This window comes from Cynocephalus volans, chromosome 10, assembly GCF_027409185.1.
Source record: "Cynocephalus volans isolate mCynVol1 chromosome 10, mCynVol1.pri, whole genome shotgun sequence".
In the NCBI taxonomy this organism is placed as follows: Eukaryota; Metazoa; Chordata; class Mammalia; order Dermoptera; family Cynocephalidae; genus Cynocephalus; species Cynocephalus volans.
In genome coordinates this window covers 126588793-126611994 of record NC_084469.1, presented here as the reverse complement: position 1 = coordinate 126611994, position 23202 = coordinate 126588793, and the positions used below count along the sequence as shown (strand labels likewise).

At 43.3% G+C, this 23202-nt stretch overlaps 1 protein-coding gene across 1 annotated transcript; it reads right to left on the bottom strand.

Moving 5' to 3' along the window:
- Nucleotides 1-761: 761 nt before the first annotated feature.
- Nucleotides 762-22617, bottom strand: LOC134387005 (ATP-dependent RNA helicase DDX19A). Its single transcript, XM_063109180.1, has 12 exons — nucleotides 22456-22617; nucleotides 16686-16734; nucleotides 14484-14534; nucleotides 13346-13481; nucleotides 10122-10214; nucleotides 8644-8746; nucleotides 8185-8299; nucleotides 4446-4623; nucleotides 3856-4093; nucleotides 2947-3109; nucleotides 2306-2497; nucleotides 762-1854 (listed from the first exon to the last, which is right to left on the bottom strand). The coding sequence occupies exons 1-12, from the start codon at nucleotides 22510-22512 to the stop codon at nucleotides 1793-1795; spliced, it is 1437 nt and encodes a 478-aa protein (XP_062965250.1). The 5' UTR covers nucleotides 22513-22617; the 3' UTR covers nucleotides 762-1792.
- Between the last annotated feature and the right edge of the window lie 585 nt (nucleotides 22618-23202).

The following is a 23202-nucleotide window of genomic DNA, read 5'->3' as shown; positions in this document are numbered from 1 at the left end:
TTTTGCTACTTAATCTGGCAAAGTTTAAAAAATTGATTATAATATAGAGTGCTGGCAAACAGGTGAGATAATAGGTATTTTTGTATTACTGCAATAATGTAAATTGGTAAAAACTTTTTGGCAGGCTTAATTGACAATGAATTAAATTTTTTTTTTTTTTTTTTAAAAAGATGACCCATAAGGGGATCTCAACCCTTGGCTTGGTGTTGTCAGCACCACGCTCAGCCAGTGAGCAAACCGGCCATCCCTATATAGGATCCGAACCCGTGGCCTTGGTGTTATCAGCACCGCACTCTACCGAGTGAGCCACGGGCCGGCCTGACAATGAATTAAAATTTTAAAAGCTCCCACTCTTTGACCCAACAATTCTACTTCCACGAATATATCATAGAGTGAGTCTCACTGGTGCTTAAAGATAAGGACAAAGTGATCACCCACTGTAACAGCAGCATGTTGGAAACCCCCACATGCCTCTGACTGTAGGAACCATGGAATTAATGCTAGGACAGCTACACACTGGAATGACAGCCATTTTTCAGAGTGAGGTAGATCTCTGTGTCAACATGTCAACTATGCATGAGTCAACAAGTCCAAGATAAAGCAGGTTGCACAAAAGCATGAGTAGAATGTTCACAGGCTTTTGTAAAAGAAAAGTGGGTGGGTCGATGCAGACAGCAAGTAATATGGTGGAATGTGTGCCGAGCTGCTGGCAATGGCGGTCTAAGAGGTGGGGGCAAAGCACACAGTCACTTTATACACACACGCACGCATTTTTTAATGAGTATATATTAGTCTAATAAGGAGAAAAATACAAAAACAAAGCATGATTAGTAAAGCATTTCTCATAATTACTTTAAAATGGCTTAACATAATGAATGATGCGTATAGCTATATTTATTTGTCCTTATTCATACTATGTATGAATTAATAGAACCCATAAAGTCCACTGTTATGGATGAAGAGCATAATCAGAGTTTTCACTTGATTGTAACTTCCTTTCCAAACTGCTGCTCGGCTCCAGGCATGCTGTGCCAGCCCAGGGATAACTCACTCGGCCAGGCGTGTGTTCAGAAGATCACCCAGTATCTCCTGGCTGAGCACAGGGGCCTGAGCAGATGAAGCAAGTGGAAGGAGAAGGCAGGCCCAGACCCTCAGAGGATTCATCTACCCTTGACAGACCAATCACTCTCAGGAGGCTGAGATTCAATGACTTCTGTGTTTCTCCCCAAATCTGAAGTTTACAAAACTAGCCAAGATGCTCATCAGGAAGAAACAGGGATATTGTCTGACACAGAGAAAAGAGGTAAAAGGGACCAGCTGGAACATCTCTGGATTTTAGGAGAAGGAAAACAGTTCCAGTGAAGGAACCGAGGGGCAGTGCCCAGGCCCCTGCTGTAGCTTGCTGGCTCAGTCCTGGCCTCTCCCGCACCACTCCTACCTCCATCATTTCTTTAGGTGCTGGAGGCTGCTCCCACCACCCCTAGCCAAAAAACAGGCAGGGGGTCCTGGAACCAGCCATTATCAACAGTGACCAGGTTACCCTAATGATGGGGGAAAATGTGGCTTAAAAATAGAAGGAAAAAAAGAAATTTTCCAAAATGCAAAAATTTCTATTTTCCCTCATCATTTGCACAAATTTTTGTTAAGTCCAAACATAATTTAAAATGAGGTAGGTAGTTTCTCTCTTCTCATGCCTTCATCTTTGTGGTGACTGTCGAGGCCTGGGCCGTGAAAGCACTGGTCTCCCGCACAGGGCAGTGCCAAGGGTGGGCACCAGTGATGGTGCCGCTTCTCAGTTCGCTATTTTCTCAATCTCGTCCAAGTCATCCGTGTCCAATCTTTCTATCTTCTTATCTGGGGGGGTAAACAAGATTTGAAGAGAGATCAACATGGGGTTACTATGGACATTCAGCTGAAGCCACCCAGGAAGGGGCAGCACAGCAGGGAGAGAAAATGACAGGGCTCTGCCCTGCCCAGGAATGGGACACACCTCGGGCCACAGCGATCCTTCGCTTGCCCCTAAAGGCTTCCAGTGCCTGAGCAATAGGGCCCTGGTCACTGACAGCAACAGTCAAAGCCCCAGGCTCCCCAAGCCCAGCCACGGGGGAACTGTCATTCGAGTCACCGAGTCCCGAACTCTCCAGGTGTGCTGCCTGAGAACTTCCACACTGTAGGAAAGGATGTGTGCACAGGGACAAAGGCCTCTCTCAGGGCCACAGGAAAACCTATCCTTTTCCCCTCCTCTCCCCACTGACTTCTCCCACTCAGGAAAGGGCACCAGGCACAGGACCCTCCAGGGACTCACTAAAATGCTCCTGGATTCTGTTCAGGACGTTCATGCTGTGCTTGCTGTCAACCATGTTCACTGCCAGGCCCCTCTTGCCAAAGCGGCCGGTGCGCCCGATCCGGTGCAGGTAGGTCTCGTTGTCTGGGTTCCCGTCCTTGTCCACGGGAAGATCAAAGTTGATAACAACAGATACTTGTTCAACATCGATACCTGCATGAGGGAGAGTTGGAGATAGAGAGGGGTGAGGACGGGAGACAAAAATCACTGTCGCCCACAGTCAGGCCAACGTACACCAACTCCAGGTTGAGAGAGAGTCTGGGACAGGCAGGAACCGGGTACGAGAGAGGCACATAGACAAGTAGTGGAACCCAGAGGTAACTGGAGTTGTAGCTGAAAACTCACTGGCTGCCCTGGGAAGAGCAGGCTCCACGCGCAACCAGTCAGCTGCCTGTACGTCTCCTTCCACCACAAGTCGGGACTGCCGGCTTCTGTGTAAGTTCTCATCAACTGAGGGAAATCCAGGCTCTCACAGAAAGGAATGTCACCACCAACCCCAGCCATGTCCCTGAGCCCACCTGAGTTTTCCATATACAGGGATTTCTCTCGCTAATGGGGCCTGGGACTGGAGCCTGGGAGACCAGGCCACACGCTCTGCTCACCTCGGGCACACACGTTGGTGGTCACCAGGACCTTCTCTTTGCCCTCTCGGAAGCGCTCAATCACTGCAGCCCTCTGCTCCACCATCATTTCACCACTCAGCAGAGCCACCTGGTGGCCCTCTTTTGAGAGCTCTGCTGCCAGCCAACTAGCTGTTTTGCGGGTCTGAGGAAGAAAACATTTGAGAAATAAAAGTATCTGAAGAGAATATTTTTGATCTGAAAGTCCACCTAAAACTTAGCAGTTCAGGGATAAATTTCCTAATATTGCTAACCTGATAGTGTAATAGGAAGTAACAATGTTGACTATTTGTACCAGAGGGCTGGCCGGTTAGCTCAGTTGGTTAGAGTGGTGCTAATAACACCAAGGTGCACGGTTTGACCTCTGTACCAGCCAGGTGCCAAAAACAAAACAAAACGAAAAACCAATCCTAAAAACCACAGTAAAAGTCTTCCAATAACAGAGTATGACTTGTCACATTCTTACATCCCCTAACTTCATTTTGATTTTTTAAAAAAATTATTTATTTTGCTATTATTATAAATGGGATCTATCCTTCCATTTTCTAAGTGTTTGCTGTTTGAGATTGGAAAACTATGTATATCGGTTTTATGACTAACCATCTTGTTGAGTTTCTTATTTTTCCTACAAACATCAGTTGATTCTCTTGGGTGTTCCAGTAATAAACCACCTACAAGTAAGATAGAAAGCTCAGGGCTCTATGTTTAGCCTGTGCAGCCCTTAGGACTCTACTATTACTGCCACTATACAACCTGTATTTTACATCTTCACAAACCACTTCCCTTCTCTCCACTTTCCATAGTGGGAATCTGGTCCTCCTCAGCACTGAGGTGGAGCCAGCTGAGAAGGGGCAGGGCAACCCTGGCAGACCCGCTGGTGCTGCTACTCACGTGGCAGAAGATCATGGCTTGAGCAATGGTGATGGCCCCGTACAGGTTACACAAGGCCTGGAACTTCTCGTCTCTGTTATTGCAAAGGACGTAATACTGCTTGATGGTGTCCAATGTCTCCTCCTCGCGCTTCAGTTTGATAACGTTTGGGTCTGGGACCACTTTCTGGGCAAACTTCCACACAGAGTCTTCGAAGGTGGCAGAGAAAAGCAGCATCTGGCAGTTCCTGGGCAGCATCCTGCAAGGTAAGGCCCAGGCATTTTGCATGACCCCAAGGTTCTCACTGGAACCAACAGATGCAGCCTCCCCAGGTTTGGATGGTCTATATCCCCAGGAAGGCTGCAAGGGGGGAAGGAGGAGGAGCAGAGCTGAGGTGGGCACAGGAGTGAGGTTGGAGTCCCTAGGCTGCCTTCCTCAACCCAGGCTGAGAGCATAGTCAGTGCTGACATGGAAACGGCCCATCAAACAAGTGCCACTGAAAGTACTACAGTAGAGAACCTGATAGAAGCAAGAAGAGGTGTTTGAAGTAAAGGGAGAAGATGCCACAGATCAAGAGGGTGAGAAGTTCCCCTCTGCTCAAGAGTTCCTACCTCTGGATGCGGATGCTCTGATCTTGATGGCCCTGGGTAGCAATCATCACGTCAGCCTCATCCAGGACAAAAACCTTGATCTTTCTGGGGTCAATGAACTTGAGCTTGGCACACCAGTCCAGGACAGTCCCAGGCGTGCCAATGACAATCTGCTCACTGATCTTCTGACCTCTTTCCACTGTGAAGACCCAAGATGATTTCTGTGACCAACCTCAACTCTGAAAAACAAAGCCCTACCCATTCTTCCAGGACCAGTAAAACAAGTTAACCCCAGATTTCAAAACACACATGAGTGTTACCCTGAAGTCTAACTTTCTTCTACTGAAGTGAGCAGAATGACACCTGTCTCAGTGCACTGTGGTCAGGACCAAATCCCAAAGTGAACCCTCAGTAAGTGTCAGTTTCCTTCTTCTACATTCTTCTATAACTTAACATCATCCAACTCTTTCTCTTTATCATTACTTTTACTCTTTTCATATCATCCATCCACTCATGGCTCACTCAGTTCCTCATAAATTGGTAGCTGTGAGTCCCAGGATGCTGGCACAATGATTTTTTGCTCTGTTATCTTGTCTCTAGACATTCTACTTGTGGCGACTGTTTTCCTACGTACAAATTCTCTTTGATTTAAAAACACTACATTACTTTTAAACTATAGCTGTGGGAGGTGAAACTGATACGACCATCTATCAAAATTACTAGTGCATGTACCCTTTAACACTTCCACCACATGAATTAATCTTGCAGGTACAGTCATATGTGCAAGAATGTGCATGCAGCAGGAAGTAACTGATCAAGTAAAATATGAAACACCCAATGATTACATCAATAAAAGTATAAAAGTGTTTAGGAACTGAATGAAATAATCTCCAAAATACATTATTAAAGTTTCAGAGTAGTTTGCATACTAAAAAGAGCAAAAAAGATACATGTAATATATGTACATGTACGTTGGAGGGTACATATACATCATGTACTTACACACAAGCACACATACATGTACATGTATTACTTGCCTGTAGCTGCATACCATATTTCTGGTAGGACACATGAGAAACTGGTTAGTAGTGGCTGTCTCTAGGGAGGAGAAGTTAGGTGGCTGGAGGGCACGGGAGAAAGAAAAGTTTCTACCATAGATCCTTTTCAATTCTGAAACATGTGAATGTGTTAACTATCTTAAAAATAAGTAAAAATTTAAATATTAAATATGTAGAGATTAAAATATTAAAAATTTGAACTATATCTAAAAATAAGATCACTGTAGTAGTGAGAAGAAAAGGCCGTTCTTTAGGAATTTATCAACTATGCATTGGAAAAGTTTTAAAATAACTCTTAAAAACATTATAGTTTCCCAATGTCCACTACCTGTCAATTTAAATGGAATCTTTAAAAAATGATACATTAAGTACAGTCAATATACTAGCCCCTCACATGCACAGTGAAGTCCTGTGTTATAAAACAATCTAGGTTGCACCCATCAGTTTGAGATATTAGATGAACACACATAAAAACATCCAATCTCATAATTTCTGAAAAAAGTGATTTTGCTACATGTCAAAGCATGATGATTTTCTTTAGGAAAAGTCCTTTCTGATTGTATGGCGAGCTAAACTAGCCATCTTTCTTGGTCAACTGACAGACACACTGCAGATGTTCACTTGGGAATTTGATGCTCACCTTCTTGAAAATGAACAAAGAAGGCCTGCCTCCTCAGTGAGAACAACTGGAGGCATTTGTTGCCATTACAACATTTGAGCTTTCAAGAGAACAGCAGAACTGTGGAAAACTGGTTTGTGCCACTCTAAATGAGAGTTTCCCCATGTGTATAAACTCCTCTGATGTTGGTGGTGATATTAATACATGCAATTTTTAAATACTGTATAATGAAATATGTCAACATTTGGAATATCAGCATACCTCAGTAAGCCAATATTTCCCAAATGACCATGGCATGATGTCAGAAAATTATCCCTGGCCAAAAAAGATGCATTCAAAGTCCAAGAGAGACCAAGGGATTTTAATGTAACACAGTACAAAAGGTTCATTAATATGATTTTAGATACCATGTTGCAACTTGCTTTTAAGTCATTACCACTTGTTAAATTTTGGTGTAGCATTAAAAAAGAGTATCTAAAATACCTGTAAGGCCAGATTTTCTTCATATACTTCAAAGAAAACAACATCTCACACTGATTAAATGAGCAGATATGAGAAAAAATTTGTAAACATGTAAAACAATGTCATTCTATTTTTTTGTTTTGGAAATAGTTATTTTTCATAAGAATATGTTATTTACATTAGCATGTAATAAGTTTACTGCTGTAATTTTTGAATTACTAAGTGTTTTTAATGTTTCTCAGTTTTAGCTTCTACTATGGCAAATATCAAGAGATATAACCCATATAAACAAAAATACTTGGGATCCTCAGTAATATTTAGGAGTGAAAGAGAATGCTGAGACCAAAAAGTTCAAAACCTGCTGGGTCAATTCTTCTAAGTAATGCCGAAGTGATCAAACCCATGCATACTCCCCAGCAGGAGTGTGAGGGCGTTCCCATTCTTCCACATCTTCTCAGTACTTAGTAATGCCAGACTCTTGATGTACAGTGTTTCAATTTCCATTTCCCTGATGACTAATGAGGCTCATCACCTTTCATGTTTACTGGCCATCTGAATTCCTTATTTTGTGAAATGTCTGTTCAACTGGGCCTCTTCTGTCCATTTTCCTATTAGATTGCTTTTCTCTTGTAGTTTTATTTATTTTTTATTATTTCTTACTTTTTTGGAGACCGGTCAGCAGAGTTCAAATCCTGGACCTTAGTGTCATCAGCACCATGCTCTAACCAACTGAGCTAACTGGACAGCTTGATTTGTAGAAATTTTATGTATTCTTTTTTATTTTTTTTTTAAAAGATGACCAGTAAGGTGATCTTAACCCTTGACTTGGTGTTGTCAGCACCACGCTCTCCCAAGCGAGCCATAGGCCGGCCCTCCAATGACCCATTTTCTAATGAATCTTTCAAATTCCCCCTCCATTTTAACACATATTTTCTATATGACATTCTGCAGAATGCATGAAAGAACTAAAAGAAAGATTTCTGATTTTAAGAGTAAATTAACTGTACATGCTCTCAGTTTCCTCTTATTAAAGCCTATGCTTACTTTTAAAGAAAGGGATCTTAGGGCTGGCCAGTTAGCTCACTTGGGAGGGCATGTTGCTGATAAAACCAAGGTCAAGGGTTCAGATCCCCATACTGGCCAGCTGCCAAAAAAAGAAAAGGAAGAAATGGATCTGACCCCAACCTACCATCCTCAGTCCTGCTTATCCTCTTCTATAAGCAGGTCCCAGGACTCTGGATGCTGAATTCAAAACTGTGTCTTCTCAGTGAAGAACTCCAGACTTTAAGAACTCCATGAGCCATGCAGGGATTTTTTAACAACTTAAAATCTTATTTTAAGACTGGAAGGCTGACTGGTTAGCTCAGCTGGTTAGAGCACAGTCTTAAAACACCAAGGTCAAGAGTTTGGATCCCTGTACACGCACGCACGCACGCACGCACGCACGCACGCACGCACGCACGCACACACACACACACACACACGCAAGGACTGTTAAAAAATTAGCATGTATTTAAATGGGTTTACTAAAAGCATTGCAGAATGGTCATCACATCTCCAAAATTCAAACACCCAAACACTTTACCCTGCTCATTGCTTTGGTCTCATCCCTTTTACTCACATTTATTTCCTCGAACAGCATAAGCAAGCTTGAGTTCTGGATGAAATTTGCCCATCTGCTCAATCACTTTTCCTGTTTGGAGCGCAAGCTCATATGTTGGGGAGAGGCACAGACACTGACAGAGAAATGATAAAGGATGAGTTCAGGAGAGCCAGTTAATAACATACCGAAGGCTCCAAAGCAACAACTGTGTTGATGTTATTACCATTTGACTAGTGCAGAGAACCGCATCTGCCCCAACCAGGCCCACCTGGCTTGGCAGAGGCCTTTGGAAGCTACTGTTTAAGGCTGCTGCTTCCAAATGAATTCCACCCAGCTTGGGGGTGGAGCACTAACCTGCTCTGCCTGAGCCACGGCCTAAGGTGTCAGCAACGTTCAAACCACTTGTGAATCTTCCACCACATGGTGCTGCCCTTCCCAGGGCAGGCAAGCCAGGCCCCGGGCTTCCCAAGCCCTCACCTGGGGGTATCTGTCTGCTGGTTCCACTCGGCTGAGCATGGCCAGGACGAAGGCAGCTGTTTTACCAGTGCCAGACTGAGACTGGGCAATCAGGTTCTGTGGGCTGGATCAAAGAAGACGAGAAATGAAATTAATATTGGTTAAACACAACAAAACGTCAAAATGTCCCTTCCATGTGGAAAGAATAATCCCCCTTTATGCTTCTCTATATTATCCAGGTTTTCTGCGTTAAGCGCAAATTACTTTGTTTATTTTTTGTATGTTGTTAAAAAAACTGCCTAAATAGTAGAGGAAATAATGATTGTTTTAGATGGGTTCACACCAAGAAATCCTCTTTCTTGACTCTAGCACAGCTAAAGTGCCCTAGTTTTATGCCCTAAGGGACCCATGGAAATCAAGAGTGCAGAGTAACATCAGTACCCAGATAAGTCCCCAATGACATTTTGTGTTGAGCTATAATGTGTCCCCAGTACTTGGCTCCTTCTGAATGTTCCCTTTTCCCATCTTTATGGACAATGCAAGATACCAAGTCAGATGCATATTTAGACGGAACTTTTACAGTCCACTTCATGTGACCCAGTGTCATGGGAAAAGGTGGCATTTTTGTCATTAAAAATAATTGTAAAGGGCCGGCCCGTGGCTCACTTGGGAGAGCACGGTGCTGACAACACCAAGTCAAGGGTTAAGATCCCCTTACCAGTCATCTTTTTATTAAAAAAAAAAAAAAATTGTAAACAAGCTGAATGAAAAAAGTTGCTACACAAAGTATGATATCATTTATTTAATGTTTAAGAATATATAAACTGCTCTTTAGAGTCTTAGGGACACATACATGTGCGGTAAGAGCATAAAGAAAACTGAGGGAGTGATGATCCATCTCAAGACGGTGCTCACTTGGGTGGGGGTGGAAGAAGGACTGAAGGGAGGACTGCATGAGGGCTTCAACTATCAACTGGGTTCATGTTTTATTTCTTGGCAGGATAGGGCTACAGAAGTGTTCTTAGTATTGTTTTCTACACCTTTTTGTAGGTCTCAAAATTTCTAAATATATATTTTTTAAACCAATTTTTAAAAATCACACAGAATGGGCTGGCCCGTGGCTCACTCAGGAGAGTGTGGTGCTGATAACACCAAGGCCACGGGTTCGGATCCCATATAGGGATGGCCGGTTGCTCACTGGCTGAGTGTGGTGCTGACAACACCAAGTCAAGGGTTAAGATCCCCTCACCGGTCATCTTTTATAAAAAAAAAAAAAAAATCACATAGAATAAAGCACTAACTTTATCAGTTTTTATTAAGTGGGAAAGGCAGAAACTGTACCCAATTCCATCTGATTCTCTCTGCACTTGCCCAAACTGTTTTCCTGAAGAAACATGTTGCCCCAAGTGGCCCATTTTGTTCTCAGGAACAACAACTGTTTGTGAAAGACTTCAGTTAAACTAAATTTGGAAGAGGTGCACTTAGGCCTGCATACTCACGGTTCGGCTAGCATCATGGGTAAGGCATTCTCTTGTATCTTGGATGGTCGATTGAAGCCCATGGCATAGACTCCCTGGAGAAGCTGTGGTTTCCTAGGAGGACAGGGAGAGAGAGGACTTCTAGCAGTTGAAATTATTTTAGAATCTTATCTTTTCCTATATCTAGCAAGGAATGATGCTTCCTACCGCTGTTAGTGTTTTTTAAGGCATAGGAAAATATCTCTATCTAAAACCAAATCAAAGCACCATCTTTCTCTACTAAATTTTAATCTGCAATTACTATACAATTCATAAAATACAGACTGGTTTCCTTTCTTAGAAAAGTTCATGCTTTCAGCAGACCTACAAATCTGGTTGGCCTTGGATGACAAGTATTCCCTGGATACAGCAAGGGTAGTATTTATTAATTCATAGCATAAAATAAATTATAAAAGAAATATCTAAAAATAATTGTACTGGCCAGCCACCAAAAAATAAACAAACAACAAACAAAAAATAAACACTGCTCACTATACTGCTAAAATATAGAAGTCTCCTTAGAGTATGGGATTTCAGTTTTAATTTCTCAGTGCACATGTCCTTTCGTGTTCCACGGTCCTTCCAAAGACTGCTGTGCAAATACTCAGAAGAGGGAAGAAAATTGATTAAGCCAGTTTCTAGCAGCTGATATACAGTAAATAGGTAAGGGTAGTTTGATTATCATACCAAACTTTACAAATGTTCAGATTTTGTTACTAAGTGTAGTTAAAATCAAGAATAGAAAAGCACCAACTTTTTATATAAGTAGGTACATAACAAGTATCAATTCACATTCTTTTTTTTTTTTTTTTTTTTGTCGTTTTTTCGTGACCGGCACTCAGCCAGTGAGTGCACCGGTCATTCCTATATAGGATCCAAACCCGCGGCGGGAGCGTCGCCATGCTCCCAGCGCAGCACTCTACCGAGTGCGCCACGGGCTCGGCTCTCAATTCACATTCTTAAGTTGGCATTTACAATAAGCTCTCTGCTAACTTTTTTTTTTTTAAAGATGACCGGTAAGGGGATATCAACCCTTGACTTGGTGTTGTCAGCACCACACTCTCCCAAGTGAGCCACGGGCCGGCCCTAGCTCTCTGCTAACTTTAAATTGACAGGGTATTTAACAAAAACCATAGCAGACTGGTTCTAAGGAAAGGCAAACCATGTCAAGAACACTTGTTCTCTAAGCCTTCCTTGGAATTTAACAGGCTCTCTAAAAGGCACATTCTTCTGGCATATGTTGGTTCTCAGACATAAAGAACTTTAAAACACAACGTTTGGTATCTTCTGTTTGGAAGAAAAGGCTGTGACACTTGGCAACTTCTTTTTTTTTTTTTTTTTTTAAAGATGACCGGTAGGGCCGGCCCGTGGCTCACTCGGGAGAGTGCGGTGTTGAGAACACCAAGGCCCCGGGTTCGGATCCCATATAGGGATGGCCGGTTGGCTCGCTGGCTGGGCGTGGTGCTGGCAACACCAAGCCAAGGGTTGAGATCCCCTTACCGGTCATCTTTTTTAAAAAAAAAAATTAATAAAAAAAAATAATAAAGATGACCAGTAAGAGGATCTTAACCCTTGACTTGGTGTTGTCAGCACCACGCTCAGCCAGTGAGCAACCGGCCATCCCTATATGGGATCCGAACCCGGGGCCTTGGTGTTATCAGCACCACACTCTCCCGAGTGAGCCATGGGCTGGCCCACTGGCCCGGCAACTTCTAATTTGGTTGTCAAAGAAACAAAGTCACTACCTAATTGGGACTCAAGTGATCCAACAGCTTCCAGTGGCTCATTATTTTTCTTTTATCTTGCAGATTAATTCAAATCTTTTAAGTACTTAACAGACCAAGTATATTAGGCAAACTAGGTTTCATTCTTTGTTTCCTTTGGCTACCAACAACTAAATCAGAGAGAACCTGCCTTTTGAAGAGGACAATTCATCAGTGGTTAAACTGAGAGCACAAGTCTTTTAAGTGAAAAGAATTTTAAAAACCCATTGATAACTTGGAACAGCAAGCTGTCATTCTCAGGAAACAAGACAGCACATTTAGCTGATCTGATATAGTTTAAGAACAGAAACACTGAAGACAGATTTGTTCAATAAAACCCTTGACAGAGGAAACACACAAAGAAAAGAATATTTTCCTAAAAATGTAAAAAAAAAAAGAAGTCACTCTTTAGAAAACTTGTCCTGGAGGCTGGCTGGTTAGCTCAGTTGGCTACAGCATGGTGCTGACAACACCAAGGTCCAGGGTTCAATCCCTGTACTGGCTCCCAAAACCAAAAAAAAACTTGTTCTTCACTACCACTTCATTAACAACTAGTTGGCTCTCTTATTTTAAGTGTCTCTTACTCACTGGTAATAGTTGGGAGGAACGTGGCCTCTATTTGCCCACAGCAGGCATACTATAGATTTTGCTGAACAAAGGCAAAGAATTCATTTATTCCATCACATTCTTACTCACCAGCTATTTTCTGTCTATGATTTGCATTCTGGCAGGCAGCAAGAATGGTAGGTATATCTTGTGTTCCTCGTAACACCCAGCCCAGTGGCATGTACGTAAACAATGATCCATAAGTAACTCTTTACTAACTTACTGAAGAAAACAAAAAAGGTGGTATGACCTTTCATAATTCCCTGCCTTTAAAATAATGATGTTAAAAGTCACTCTTAGCATAATGCCATAAATATGCTCCCCTAAGGCTTAATTCTGGGTTCTGGATATTTTTTTTTTAAATTCTGGAACTGTCAAAGGTTGCTTTCCACCGTAGGTACCAGGAATCTAGGCTCTTTTGACAGATTTTATAAAAGCAGATGAACTGGTTCTTAATATCATAAACCCTACAGTCTAACAAAAGGGGCTTACCTAGTAAGAAATGTTCCTGACATCCAGAAATCACCTGTCAGCCAATATATTATTGAAAGTTCTAAGAGCATAAAAGAAAAAAGACTTTCAGCTATGATGAATAAATTGTGGCATTAAAATCCCTACCCAGAGGAGGAGAACTGGGTAGCCAGGAGACAAGGGTAGGAGATCATTACTGTAAACTGTTTTATACTTTTTGACTTTTGAATTATTGCCTACTAAAAGAATTAAATACATTAAATTTTTTCTAAGTAAAAGTGAAATTCCCATAAGAATCTCTGAGATGCTACATTTTATGGAGGAGGGACTGGCAACGAATAGCTTTTCAAAGGAATGAATACTCACAGCCGAAGCTCCTCAAAAGACTTCACGGAGTAGAGGGGGGAGTTTGGATCCCGCTGCAGGACTTCCACTTGGTTTGTGTTGTCGACAAGGTTGCTTCTGATCAGCTTGTTGAGTAAGGACTGGGCAGCTCTGTCCTCTGTCAGGAAGAAACCAGTAAATTTTCTTAATATTGATCTGGCAGATCCCACCATTGTAAAACCACACTCTCTCCCTCTCCACTCCAGCCCTTGGGCAGCCAAACATGGTTGGGAAAAAACACAATCACACCAACAGGTCTCACTTTAAATTCTTGACCACCTGACTTGAATGGGCTGAGTTCCCCAGCCAGACTGTTTCTGTAGTCCACTCATTCGTCCTTTTCCTCACACCTCCCTTTATACCTTCTGTCTTCTCAAACGTTTAACTTTTCCACATTCTCATTCATGACCACAGCTACACTCACCTGTGTGTGCGCCCAGATTCTCCACTTTCCTTTCTGTATCTAGGATGAACGGCCTATGCTCCTATGGCTAACCCTCTACTTGTCCAACAGGTCCTGTCCCCTTCTGCCCACAAGGATCTCTCTCCTGACACTGCCTCTCTTGCATCACCAGCTTTCCCTCCACTGGATCATTCCCACCAGCACATGAACCTGTTTTAACATCTCTCATCATAAATCTGCTTCCTCCTTTACCCCACATCCCCATCCAGTTACTGCCCCATTTCACTACTCCCCTTTCTGGAACATTCCCTAAAAGGGTTGGACATGATAATCTCCATTTCCTCTCCTTCCCTTCTTTGTTGAATGCACACTCAACAGGCTTTTTTTTTTTTTAACCTCCCCACTTGACCTCAACAGCCCTTGTCAAGCTCACCCATGACTTCCACACTGCCAAATCAATAAAATATCCCATTTCTAGTTTTTCTCTTAATCAGCTTACTACCTATATTTGACATCCTGCTTTTGAAACACTTCTTTCTGACTTTTGGGACACTATACTCTTTTGGTTCTCCTTTAGTCTCATTGACTGTTCCTCTTAGCCTCTTGCTGAGTCTTCCTCATCTCCCTAATCTTGTAACTCAGGCTGCCCCTGGCTCCAGAAAGGCGAGCCCTGGGTCATACTCTGTCTCTAGTCACAGGGCTTGGAAGTGCAGTTACCTTTCTCTTCTTCATCTGTTTTCTCTACAGTGGTACTGGTTTTGATAACACCTACACAAAAAAACAGTTGTCATAATTCGAAAGGCAAATATTAAACCCACCTAAAAGGTAGGAGAATGTAAATACTAAAACTTATTTAAGCGATCAAAATATAAATAGCTGGCATTCTTTATGGTTAATGGATTTTTATTTCTAGCAAGTTTTTAAGTGAATAAAATTTTTTTTAATTTTTAGAAATGTTTAACTTTAGAGAGATCTGTGTCACCTCTGACTTACTTATCCTATTTTTTTCCCCTTTTTTTGTCAGCTGGCCAGTATAGGGCTCCAAACCCCATGACCTTGGTGTCATAAGGCTGCTCTCTAACCAATTGAGCTAACCAGCCAGCCCACCCATCCTATTTTAAAATACAGCATTATATTAGCAAACACAATCTACCAATTTTTATCTATCGGATTGGCAAAATTCTAAAAGTTTGGCTAAAAACTGTAGTGAGGCTGTATGGAAACAGACACTCTCATGCTTTCCTGACAGAAATATAAATTGGTATAACACCTATGTGGGGTATTTTGAAAATACTGATAAAAACTGCAGACACACATACTAGCAAATCCATTTTTGTTTTGTTTTGCTTTGTTTTTTCTGCCCTAGTTTGAGAACCTGTAAGAATGGGTTGGGGGCAAATCCAGTTTTTGGAAATTTATCCTACAAACACATCTGCACATATGTAAAAAGATTTAAGTTTATAGTTATTCCATGAAGCATTGTTTATAATAGCAAAAAATGGGATCAACCCAAATATCTATCAATAGATTACTGGTTAAGGGCTGGCCTGTGGCTCACTTAGGAGAGTGTGGTGCTGATAACACCAAGGCCGCGGGTTCAGATCCCCACATAGGGACAGCCGGTTAGCTCACTTGGGAGAGCGTGGTAATGACAACACCAAGTTAAGGGTTAAGATTCCCTTGCCGGTCATCTTTTTTTAAAAAAATAAATAGATGACTGGTTAAATAAATTATGGTGTATCAACACAATCCAACATTATGCAGTTATAAGAGAGAGTGAGGAAACTTGATGTATTGATATGGAAAGCATGCTGAAGCATACTGGTGAGTGAAAAAAGTAAGTGCATCGTGTAAATCATAGCCCTTTAGCTTGAGAGAGAGAGAAAGAGGATGACAGGGAGAGAATCTATATATGTTTGTTTTGTGTAAAGAAACTTTGGGAGAATATTAAAAATACAAAACAGTAGTACTTATGGGATGGGGTGGCGTTATGAACTGAACTGTGTACTCCCAAAATTCATATGTTCAAGTCCTAACCTCCAGTACCTCAGAATGTTACCTTAGTTTTAAACAGGGTCATACAGGGCCACTGCAGATGTAATTAGTTAAGATGAGGTCAGCAGAGTGGACCCTAATCTAATATGACTGAGTCCTTACAAACCAAGCAATGACAAAGACTGCCAGCAAACCACCAGAAGCTAGGGGAGAGGCATGGGACAGTCTTCTTCACAGCCGTCAGAGAAAAACCAACCTTAGGACCAGCCCATGGGTCACTTGGGAGAGTGTGGTGTTGATAACACTAAGGCCACGGGTTCGGATCCCTACATAGGGATGGCTGGTTAGCTCTCACGGGAGAACGTGGTGCAGACAACACCAAGTCAAGGGTTAAGATCCCCTTACTGGTCTTCTTTTAAAAAAAAAAGAAAAAAACCAACTTTGCTGACACTTTGATCTCAGACTTCTGGCCTCCCGAACCATCAGACAGTGAACTGCTGTTATTTAAACCACCTAGTTTGTGGTACTTTGTAGGGCAGTGTAAGCCAACTAACACAGGTAGGGAGTGAAAACTGGGTAAATGTTGGAGCAGCACAGGAAGGAGGACTTACACCTTTTTACAATGAGTTGTGAACTCAGATTCACTTTTCAAAAAGTTAAATAAATAATTTTAAAGAAACATTATCATGTGAACAGTGGCAAGACAGTTCAATAGTGATTCTTAGTTTTAAGAAGTCAGAAGCTAGATAAAATCTGGAAAACTGCCATATCCCCTTCGCTAATGAAACCTAATTTACTGGCTCTAGAAACCAGTGCTGTCAATTTGCCAAATACTAGGCTAAATGAGAGCTCCCTTGCAGCTGTGAGTGTGGAGCAGAAGCACACACAGAACTTGTATCTAGCTTGTCATTACTGGTGACTCACCATTGGTATCTGGTTTGACTTTCTCTTCCTTGATCTGCAGATTGCTCATCTGAATAGGAATAAAAAGAAACAGTTAAGCAAATGACTCAATAAAAAGAAGGCCTTTGGTCAAAGAGATGCTCCCTAGTGTAAGTCTAGCTAGCAAGAACTACTTTAGCATCTATATTCAGGGAGTTGTTTTGTTTTGCTCAAAGCAGAATTGCTAAAAACCTGGGCAAAAACATTTCATGTACCTTCAACAGCCTTAAAAAAAAAGGGTGGGGAGTGGGCTAAATGTAATGGTAGGGAGAAGCAGTATGGAAAAGTCTCAAATCTCGGCTTTTCTCCCAATTTATACTCTTTCTAGAGTGACTAACCTTCATTAAAAATCTCTTATATCCTTTCAATGGCACAAACACTCAGTTCCTTTCTAGACACAGTGAAGAATGATACCATTTAAATATCTCAAATAAGCTTTTTTTTTTCTTTTTTTTTTTTTTTAAAGATGACCGGTAAGGGGATCTCAACCCTTGACTTGGTGTTGTGAGCACCACGCTCAGCCAGTGAGCGAACCGGCCATCCGTATATGGGATCCGAACCCGGGGTCTTGGTGTTCTCAGCACCACACTCTCCTGAGTGAGCCACGGGCCGGCCCTCTTTTTTTTTTTTAAAAGATGACCGGTAAGGGAATCTTAACCCTTGACTTGGTGTTGTCAACACCACGCTCTCACAAGTGAGCTAACCGGCCATCCCTTTATAGAGATCCGAACCTGTGGCCTTGGTGTTATCAGCACTGCACTCTCCCAAGTGAGCCACAGGCCGACCCTTAAGCTTTTTCTTTTTAACCCTGAAACCCATTATTTTATTTTATTTTTTGGCAGCTGGCCAATAGGGGAATCTGAACCCTTGATCTTTGTATTACAAGGTTGTGCTCTAACCAACTGAGCTAACCAGCCAGCCCCCACATCATATTAAAGTAATATTTTGCAAATAAATTATAGTCCTCTTTCTTGTCTTATCAACCACCTGCATTACAAGTTAGGTAAAAACTTACTTACTATGTTGAAACAATTGATAAATTCAAGTTCCTGATTTGAAAGTCTTTCAGAAACTTGAACAAAAGGTTTTTAAATTTACTCTTGGCCACATAATCTTAGTTAATACGAACTTGCTTACTAAATTGCAAGTGAAAGTTCAAGCACAGCAATAATTATAAATTTGAAGTCTCCACTTTCATGAGAACTATTTCACTATGTTCCAAGTGTTGGTAAGAGTAAGGGTGTGATATAAAGATGGCAGTATAAAGATACATTTTCTGTAAGAACCCAAATGCCCCAAGGGATCACACCGAGGAATGTAGAACCCAAATGCCCCAAGGGATCACACCCTGATCACATAAGTCCTTTTCGGCCACACCCCATCATGGCACTGGTTGCCCTTCTCTTCCGTACTCTCCTTTCTGCAGGCACGAATCGCACACCAATCAGCTCACCCCAAGCCCCATGCGGTATGCTAAGTAGGGATTGTATTTTAAGCCAATCAGCCTTCCCTAAAAGCCCTATATATGTGTGTGTGCTGCCTAATAAACAAGCTGTCTCCGGTGGATCGTCAACTGGTGTCGACTCATCCTTTCATTTTCAAGTTCTGAAGAATTCCCAAATCAAACCCTAGGCCTGAGCCCTGTCCCTCAAATGACCCCTGAGTTCATGTAATAAGTCATTATTCTTATGATAACCATGGGCAAGTTTCCTGAGAACTTACTGTACTTCGCTAAATTATACTATCCCCTCTAATTTGACCTCCCTCCAACTGACCCTGCTCTTGGTCTTTGGGAGAACAAAGTCCACCCTCACATAGTAAGAGTATTCATCTGATCTCTTTAGAAATCAGGTTTTCCAGGGCTGGCCCATGGCTCACTTGGGAGAGCATGGTGCTGACAACACCAGGTCAAGAGTTAAGATCCCCTTACCAGTCATCTTCAAAAAAAAAAGTAAGAAAAAGAAAAGAAATTAGGTTTTCCAGATAACACACTTCCTCCTTAGGGGTGGACACCCTTTCCCTGAAAGCCAATGGGAAGGTTGGCACATATAAGGAAAGGTATCTTATACCAGGAGTTACCCATTGGTTGGCTAATCCTCATTTTCAGGCTGCGTACATATGGATATACAGAAGTAGACTACTTTTGGGATGGTCTGAAAATGTCATTGAGACTGTCTGCTGTTCTCCAAGCTGATGTGGTCTCTAGAAAGCCTGACTGGTGAAAAAGAAAACTGCAACCAAATCTGCTGTATTATCATTGATATGAAGAACAGATATATTAGTAAATGATGACATGCTTAGGGGACAGACAAAGGAATTCTACAAGCAAGAATTTGTCAGCATTTATTCAGCTGCATTAAAGGGAAAAACTACTGGAAGACAAGTATTCCTATTTTGAGAGAGGTAAACTCCCCCATTTTTGAGAGAGGTCAATTCCTCATTTTCCTTCATCTGGACTCATCCTCAGTGAACAAACTTCTATTTGTCCTGCCTCTCACAGAAGGCAGTGTCCTTGACACAGGACACAGTGAATGTACACTGTCTACATGGTTTTTTAAAAGGGGGGGGAGGGAGTCTCCTCCAACTATTAGGAAGCAATATTTTAAAACATTTATTTACACCAGCCTCCTGATAAGCAGAAGGATTAGAACCAGACATCAAGTACATGTAGGCTTATATTTATGACTCATATCACAGGTAAATCAGGGTCATACATTTAAAAATAAGATTTGAAGCCAATTCTCAATAACTGTGTTTTAGGGAAGATTCGTAGAGGATAGCTGGTGAAGAAATGTAATTTAAGCATTAAAAACGTTATGTAAGACTTGAGACTACAAAAAGTAAAATCTATATTCTTAAAACCAACAGTGCTTTATCACTAAACACACTTACACTTTAGGTCTTAGATATAAGAACAGAAAGCCACAGTTACACTATAATTACATTCCAGTTGAATGGAACTTCATTAATCAAAGAACCAGTACATGAAACTAAATGTCACTTTAAACACCAATGAGTTTGGGTCAAGATGGCAGAATAGATGGTTCCCACCATCACTCTCTCCCACAAATCAACCAAATTTACAACTATAAAAATGTAACATCATTCAAGCTGGGGCCGCTGGAGCTCAGGGAAAGAGGAGGAGAGATCTACGGAGTTCATGAAGGTGGGAAAAACTACTATGAGAGGAAAAAAAAAAAAGCTGCTCTGAACGTTTCGGGCTGCGGCTGCTTTAAGGCTCGAGCTGATGAGCGCATGGAGCAGGAGCCGGCAGAAGCCGCAGCTGTGCCCTTAAGATGGAGTTACTTGGAGGCAGCAGGGGAGAAGAGGGCTTTGGTGGCCCCCAGGACAACAGGACCACTAGCAGTGTTCCCGTGGACCCACGCAGGAGCAAGGAGCCACAACTGAAAAAGGGAGCTGTTCAGAGGCTGGTGAGTCATCACAAGGGACCAGCGCAGGGCGTCCCATGGGAAGTGTTTGGAGCATGGGCAGTGGGGGAGATGGGAACACCAGGAGAACACTGGGACACAGCAAGGACAGCTGACCTGCCCCCCAATCAGCACAGGACCACTCAGAGGAGAATGGTCAGGATTGCAGAATTGCATAGGGTGCAGTTTGATGAAAAAACTCAGGCCCAGATCAGAGATTCTACAGAACAGATCCACGGGGTCTCTGGAGAGCCGGAAGTACCTATAAAACCAACCATTAAACCCTGAGCTGCGGGGGCTGGCCCGTGGCTCACTCGGGAGAGTGCGGTGCTGAGAACACCAAGGCCACGGGTTCGGATCCCATATACGGATGGCCGGTTCGCTCACTGGCTGAGCGTGGTGCTCACAACACCAAGTCAAGGGTTAAGATCCCCTTACCGGTCATCTTTTAAAAAAAAAACCCTGAGCTGCACAAAAAGCCTTCCCTAGGGAAGAGCAGCAAAGTAGCTATTTAAACAACCACACAGCGGTCCGGCCCGTGGCTCACTCGGGAGAGTGCGGTGCTGAGAACACCAAGGCCCCGGGTTCGGATCCCATATACGGATGGCCGGTTCGCTCACTGGCTGAGCGTGGTGCTCACAACACCAAGTCAAGGGTTAAGATCCCCTTACCAGTCATCTTTAAAAAAACAAACAAACAAAAAAAAACAACCAACCACACAGCTCAGTACTGGTTCCCACAGGAAGTTCCCCGTGTTAGAAGAAAAGGACAAAAAATTAGTTCCGGCCCAGGCACACCACCAGCACCTTGGGGCCTGCCTGGGAACCAGAGGCTTGGATCCGGGGACTGGACCCCACTCTCACTTCCAGGCAAACTGCGCCAGTGCCTCAGGGCCAGCCCGGGGACACAAGGCACAGAGAAGGGGACTGGACCCCCCTCCCACAACCAGGCACACCATGCCAGCACCTTGGGGTCTGCCTGGGGACCCAAGGCAAGGAGAAGGGAAATGGACCCTCCTCCCACAACCAGGCACATGGCTCCAGCACCTTGGGGCCCGCCCAGGGACCCGGGGCATGGAGAAGGGGACCGGACCCCTCTCCCACAACCAGGCACACCAAGCCAGCTCCTTGGGTCTCGCCCAGTGACCAGAGGCATGGAGAAGGGGACCAAACACATCCCACAACCAGGCACACCGCCAGCACCAAGGAGCATGCCAAAAACATCACCTCCATGTGGGTGACCCCCCACAGCCACCACAATAACCATGGCTGCCGCAAAAGCGGCTAGACGCCACAACCACCACGCAGATGGTCCGCCAGCCACTGGAGAGCATTCACACAAGAAGAGTCACCAGCAGAGACAAAGAAAAGAAGAGGAAGTCTCTCTCCACAAAGCCCATGTCAGAGTGACAGAAGGAGCGTCTGCTCTATGATAATATTGGGGGGCCTGACAACACCTCTCAGCACTGGACAGCTCATATAGGCAACAAATTAACAGAGTAACCATTACTCTTTCATTTTTTTTTTTTTTTTTTTTTTTTTAAAGATGACCGGTAAGGGGATCTTAACCCTCGACTTGGTGTTGTCAGCACCACGCTCAGCCAGTGAGCGAACCGGCCATCCGTATATGGGATCCGAACCCGTGGCCTTGGTGTTATCAGCACCACACTCTCCCGAGTGAGCCACGGGCCGGCCCAACCATTACTCTTTCAGAAGGAGAGAAGAAATCTAGGGCAATTAGAGGGGGGAAGGGGGGAAGGGGACAGATTGGACAAGGGGCATAAAGAATAATTACGATTTGTAACAATATATATGCTAGTAATATTGATTTAATCAACATATCTCAATGTTCAACCCCCAAAATATGTATAATCGATTTTGATTCAATAAATAAAATAAATTTTAAAAAACACCAATGAAATATTTGTAGTGTCACTCCAATATTTGCAGTAGATCGAAATATTACATCTAAATCTGAATCCGTTATTCTTAAAAGAGCTACAAACTGCCAACCCCGTTAAGCATGTATCTAAGAAATGGTATAGAGTAGCACAGAAACACTCCAAAGAAAAAAAGGATTAGCATACATAGCGAAACAGATTTACCACAGGATAAAATCCTTAACTAGCTCAGAAGAAGACAAAAAGCTCAATATTGGTCTCCTTAGCTCTAGCAGCAAATCAGGACTAAGTGACTGCCCACAGCAAACTCCAGGAGCCTGTTGACCACGGGCCTGCCCAACCCGGAGAGCTCCCTGTCCTTCGCGAACCACGGTCCACTTGGGCCCCTACTACGTTCTCCCCGCCTGGAGCTGAAGCCACTGACCGACTTGACAGACGCTTCCTGCTCGTCCACCGCTAAGGCCCACGAGTCGGTGGCCATGATTCCGGAGGAAAGAGGCCGACTTGCGGGAAAAAGATGCACCGTACCGAGGGCCCACACCGGCCCAGAGACCGCCGCAGGAACTAGAACTCCACTCCCGGGAACCGGAAGCGGCGGAGCGCGAAAGTGACGTCAGTTCTCGTCCAGTGGCGTCATCATACAGCGCCGCACCGCGCTTGACTGACCCGCCGGCCTTGCTCTCCCCCCCCCACCCCGCCTCGTGCGGAAACCTCGCGAGTTGTTCTCAGATTCGCCCCGGTGCAGCCTCATCCTGAGTTGAAATCCGTGTACTCTGTAAAGGGAGACTCTCCCCCGTCTCTTCATTGCCTTACTTCACACTGAAATAACGCAAAATTTATTTTTAGACTTTCTATGTCTCATATTAAATGTATAAGTCTCTGTGAACTGTAGAGCTTTGGACAAAGGCAAGTCCTATGAGAAAACTTTGTGATTCCAGTTTCTACTGTTAAAGAACGCAATGATGTGGGCGGTGGAGAGAAACCCCTTAAACCTTCCTAATTCCACCACTCCCATGAATACGCGCAGCGCACAACAGCGTTTTCTTTTTCTAATGGCTCCTTCCAGACTTTGTCCATAGCGAGGGTATTTTATATAGTCCTAGACAAAGTATATATACAATTTTTTGATTAGAGCGTGGTTGTAACACCACGTGTTGTAACACCAAGGTCA